A 6,000-nucleotide genomic window follows, 5' to 3' on the forward strand; every position below is an offset into this window, starting at 1 on the left:
GTCAAATTTTTTATCTACTATAAAAAGCTATTGCTTTCGATTAGGTTCCTAATCGAAAGAAATTAGGTTTCTCACCTTACTTGCCAAAGTAAAAATACAACTAAGTGGTCAAAATGTCAGACTGCACACTTAATTTAATCTCATTCAGAGTGTGTGTTTGGTCTCACTTTATCAACGTTTTTTTTTTTTTTTTTTTTTAATTTTTTTTTTATTTTTGGGACAGAGAGAGACAGAGAATGAACGGGGGAGGGGCAGAGAGAGAGGGAGACACAGAATTGGAAACAGGCTCCAGGCTCCGAGCCATCAGCCCAGAGCCCGACGCGGGGCTCGAACTCACGGACCGCGAGATCGTGACCTGGCTGAAGTCGGACGCCCAACCGACTGCGCCACCCAGGCGCCCCTGGTCTCACTTTAAAAATAATGCTGGGGCGCCTGGGTGGCTCAGTCAGTTGAGCGTCTAACTTCAGCTCAAGTCAGGATCTCACAGTTCGTGAGTTTGAGCTCGGCATCGGGGTCTGTGCTGACAGCTCAGAGCCTGGAGCCTGTTTCAGATTCTGTGTCTCCCTTTCTCTGCCTCTTTCGCGCTCATGCTCTGTCTCTCTCTGTCTCTCAAAAATGAATAAACGTTAAAAAAAATTTTTTTTTTTAAAATAATGCTAACAAGACTGCTTATCTGGTTTTCCGTTGTAGCAAATGAGAAGCTGGAAATAAAAAGGGTAAAAGCCATACAAGTTTAACAACAAAAACAAAACCAAAAAAAAAAAAAAATGCAGCCAATTAAAAAGATAAATTACTCAAGGCACCTAAATTCAAAAACAGGGGACATTACAGAAATAAACACATGTGAATACCCATAGGGATTCTGGAGGACTACTGTCCAGTATGGGGCAATAAATTATGTTTTTAATGATACTACTAAGTCATCAAAACATAGCTAAGTGATACAAGCCACATTCACTATTCTGACTAAAGAGGCAGAAATTTACGTAATACACTGCAAAAAGATTTATAATTAAAATGTCTAAAATGTAAACGTTTTGGTGCTTGAAAGACTTTCAAGTTACCTGGCTGAAATATACATAAAAAGCAACTTATTTATTCTTTACTGAAGTCAGAAAACTGAAAGAAGAAGCCAAGAGCCACACAATTTTTGGGGGGCCAAACTGTGTTTTATTTGAGCCATGGACTTTAGACAAGAGCTTCCATTTCATAGTTTAACAAACTGTTATCTAGTCTTTATAACTTCATGTAGTCTCACACACACATACACACACACACACACACACAACGTACAGACATACATGTCATAGCACAGTACAAGCCCTTTACAAATTTGAATTATTCATTTCAGTTCACATAGCACTTCCACCAACATTTTCTCATTAGATCTGAATCACCACCAGGTAAGTAAGGCAGATAACATCAACCCTAAAAGCTGTTGTGAGAATCAGACATAGTCTCACCAAACCTTCCTTCACAGGGTCTTGTAAATAGCAGGTGCTCAAAAAACATTAGAGATTTTTCTTATAGGTATGACACTGATGCTTAAAAAGAGGAAGAAATATGGGCAAGTTTATAAAGTTCACTGGTCTCACTCCTGTGTTTCTCACAAACACACCATTAATCTCTACAAAGCATTTACTGACCCAGTTTCCTCATGATTCATTTTCAAGAAAATTTCTTGTACCACAGAACTGTATTCACTCACAATATCTGAGTGCTTTCTATGGGTCGGTCACTGTTCTAGACACTTGTAAATATTGCAGTGAATAAGCCTGACATTGGTCCTGCTCTCCAGAAGTTGGTATTTTAGTGTATTTTTTAGTGTGAGAAGACAAACAAGCAACAAATAAATAAGAGACTTTCAACAGTAACAAGGGCCTAAAAGTCAGATAAAAGGGTCAATGAACTGATGTAGCCTCTTTAGAGTAGTCAGAAAGTACCTGTGAGGTAATATCTGAGCTGACACCTGAATGACAAAGGATACAGAACTCTTACTTTTTCATTTACTAGTAACATCCTCTACCTTACTTCCAATAAAAGAGAAATGAGGTAGCCAACAACTTTAAATAAGGTAACTTTTTGCATAAAACAGAAAAACAAAATTTGAAAGGAAGTAAATTTCAGTGGTAATCATTTTTAAGCACCAGAACTATGAAAAGTACAAGTATTTTATAATTTTACCTTCAAATGATCATCCCAGTGAGAAAGGAAAAATAAACAATAAACTATCAATTAACAGTCTATGCTCACATGCCAGGATGAGAGATACAACTGTCATAAAAAGTTCAGATAAAGGAAGAGATCAATGTGAACCAGAATAATACTTTTCAAACATTAAGATTCTATACAGTAGATCAAGAAGGGGCCCTGAGATTCTGAAATACTGTATTTCTGCATTTCTAACAAGGTACCAGGTAAGCCCAATTCCACTGGTCTTGCTGGTCTTGCTGGCCCATGGAAAGATTCAAACTGGTCTGGGGGAACAAGGTAGCTTTTACAGGAAAAGTTCAACAGGAACAATTAGTTTGATCTTTTCTAGGAACAATGAGATCACCTGACTGCAATAAAAATCCACTCTTCCATTCCCGGAGGATTCACTTAGCACCAACTCTGTGCAGGGTACAGTAAAAGTCAAATTGACAAGTCTAATGGAACAGATGATTAAAAGATTCTTGAAAGATACCATTTCACACAAGGAAAATAAGCCATCTATAACTGTCCATTATCAGTCAGATGAGGACAATTACATCACATTCATACAATGAGATGCTCTATAGTAATGGAAATGAATTACTGTCACTTAGTCTAGAATGGACTAATCTCAAAAACAATGTGAGATATACATATATATGACTCAGGACATGGGAGAACATGTAGTATGATTTAATTCATATTTCATTCATTTTATTAATATACACAGGCAAAACTAAACAGATTATTTAGGAATACTCTATGGTGAAGCTATAAAGAAAACACAATCACTGAAACAAAGTTCACAATAGTGATTACAGGATGCAAAGAAGGGATGGGAGGAAAGGATGAAATAAGGGAATAGGCTTCAAGGATTTTCGTAATGTCCTATTTCTCACACTGAATGGCAGGTAACTGGATGTTTATTTTGTGATTATTTAAATTGTGTATTATAAGCACTATTTTTCACGTATGATATATTTTGATATTTTTTATAGTTCTTTGCTAATGCTATCAATGATTTTTCTGAAAACTGAATCAGGGAATTAGTAGTAGTAGAGATTCTAACAACAGTGAGTTGAAGCAAAAATGGAAAAATACAACTATAGACGATTCTTTAACCATTGACTTCAAGAGGGAAAAAAAGTGGGGACTAAGAATGGAGCGCAGACTGTTAAATGAAAATGAGACAGAACTGAGCATTTTAATACAGGAGAGTCCTGACAACATTTACATGTTAAGGGGAAGGTAATATTAAAGATACAGAAGATTTGATGAAACAGGAGCAAAGGAAGGAAGGGTTCAATACAAGAAAAATTGGTCTTGTCCATTAACAAAATGCCAAGAACAAATGTGATTAAACATGAGGTCAATCATAGTTCTGTGTGGCTGGAATGTACACTTAATAAGAGGCTTGGAAAATTAACCTGAACACAAAGCAAGGGCAACATCACTGAAAACATTTCAGGAAGGAAGCTAACAAGATCTAAACTTTCACATTAAGTGAATGTTTTAATGAAAGTACGAAAGATGGACTGAAGAGGACTAGGAGAACAATTCGAGATACCACGAAAATAATCTGTAAAAGGTATCAGAACATGAACTAGGAATAGTATAAGAATAAAACGAAATATTGTATTCATTCATTCATCCTGTCTATGTTGGTTAAAAGGTTCTGTATTGAGAATATACCACATAAACACAGTCCCTAGCCTGCCCTCAGTAGCTTACATTTCTGTGGGGGAGACAAGAAAGCAAACAAGACAGTTACAGGCAGTGGAAAATGCTATGAAACAGAGTGGTGTGATGGAGGATGATGCGGAGGGAACTACATTTGACAGGGTTGGTAGGCAAGACCTTTCTTAAAACGGGGCATTTAAGTCAACAACCTAAAGGAAAAAAAGAAGCCACCAAGTAGGAAGAAATACTTGAAGTATTTCAGGAAGAGAAAACAATGAACTAAAATGTCACTGTGAATGCAGCCTAGAAAAAAGGATGAGGGGAGCTTGGAGAAAGACACAAGAATAGCAGGACCTTGAAGGATGTGGTAAGAAGTCTGTATTTTATTGCAGGTGAATGTGGTTGATGGCATATAGATGAGAAGCAAATGAATTTGATATATTTTGGAGATGGAACCAACAGGACGTGCTGAGACTGAATGCTGGGGGTTGGGGGGAGAACAAATATAGGTTAATGCCGAAGTTTTCCGATTTGTTCAAATGGGTAGATGGTAATCCCATTTACTACTATGGGAGAGACTGAGGTAAGACCAAGGAGGGGGAGAGGGTAAGGAACGGGGAGATAGCAATAATCTTATTTTGGACAAGTTAAATTTGAGATGCCTATAAAATAGCCAAATAGCAATGTCAAGCAGGCAGTAAGGTATTCAAGCGTGGCATTCAAAAACCAAGTCTGGCAAAAATTATAAATCAGAATACAAGTAATATTTAAAGCCACAAGAAGGGAACTTAAGGAGTGTCTACTACTGTAACTTTTTGTAACACAAGTAATAATAATTAAGCAACTACGATGAAATGGTAACTTACAATGTCCCAGAGACTGTTCTAGTTATTGACACATTTTTCGGCTAATTTTAAACCTCAAAACAACTAAAATGAGGAAAATAAGTATAAAGAGGTTAACTTAGCCAATATTATTCAGCTAACTTTGGAGGTAAGACTCAAACCCAAGCAGTCTGGCTCCAGCAGTGTGCTATTACCTACTTTGTTACACTATCTCAGGCATAGACCTGATAGAATGATGCCTAAACCCAAATCCTGAGGAACTCCAACATTCACAGATGAAGAAAGGAGACGCCAACACAAAAGATGTTCATTCCCACTGCATGGTTTCAGGTAAACGCTGAGCCACAAACTCAGACGTGTCTACAAAGTAAATCTCCACTTAGCAAGTTACAGATGTCAGGTCCCAGCAGGGGAAGCAATGGAGTTTACTTTATCTTCCAAAAGCCCTAGATTCCTAGATCCTTCTGGACACCTCCTTCACCTATTTGTCTCCCCGAAGAGTCCTTCTCCAAATCCAAGCATCTCAAAACAAGACCTCAAAGATCTGTCACACTCACCCCTAGTTTCTATTCCCTATCTCAGACCTCAACTCCCCCGATGGATGGCAGAGAAAGCTGTCGCGCCTCCCAACAAAAAGTAAAGACGAAAGAGAAAGGTCCAAGGGGAAAAACTTGTCCCAGTCTCACCAGGCCCAGTGGCGAGGCTGCCAAGCAGCACGTCGGGCAGGACTCGACTAAGAACTGAGCTGCCCACGTGGGCCTGGGGAAACGGAACCCCACTCACCAAGCCATCTATCTGCACTTGTTTCACGGCCGAATCTCCGGACCCGCCTTTGCTTTTGCCTTTCCCCGCCGGGCCGGTGGTGGAGCTGGAAGAAGCGGCGGCGGAGCCGGTGCCTTCCTTGCGGGACGCCATCTTTCCAGACAGACAGGAAAAAAGAGAAACGTGAGTGACCGGAAGCGGAAGTACGAGCTCTACTTGACGTCATGCACAGTCCGGGGCTCGAGGGGCGGAGCTGAGAGGAAAAACTGGAGTGGGGCTCCGCCTCCCTTTTCTTTTTCCAGCCTCACCTCCTTCGCCGAAGTAATCCTCTGCGCATGTGCGCTATGTGTTTGAGGCTTTTTTTCTTCTCTTTGAATGCTGTAAGAGAGAAGTAGACTTTTTAGAATATTTTACACCTTATGTTTAGTCAGTGTCCATTAGTCAAGTAAGTTGATCATAACAGCATTTTATTTCACATTTTATGTAGCGTCTCGCCTAATCATTTTTCTTTTTTTTTTTT

The 6,000-nt window shown here is 39.1% G+C and overlaps 1 protein-coding gene across 1 annotated transcript in view; it reads right to left on the bottom strand.

Moving 5' to 3' along the window:
• Positions 1–5,666, bottom strand: part of EIF3H (eukaryotic translation initiation factor 3 subunit H) — a 99,635-nt gene extending 93,969 nt beyond the window's left edge. Inside the window, exon 1 of the mRNA XM_058698884.1 lies at positions 5,502–5,666. Coding sequence (XP_058554867.1) covers positions 5,502–5,633 — 132 coding nt within the window. The 5' untranslated portion in view covers positions 5,634–5,666. The remainder of the gene's footprint in view (positions 1–5,501) is intronic.
• Positions 5,667–6,000: the final 334 nt, after the last annotated feature.

This window comes from Neofelis nebulosa, chromosome 14 (genome assembly GCF_028018385.1).
Source record: "Neofelis nebulosa isolate mNeoNeb1 chromosome 14, mNeoNeb1.pri, whole genome shotgun sequence".
NCBI classification, from domain to species: Eukaryota; Metazoa; Chordata; class Mammalia; order Carnivora; family Felidae; genus Neofelis; species Neofelis nebulosa.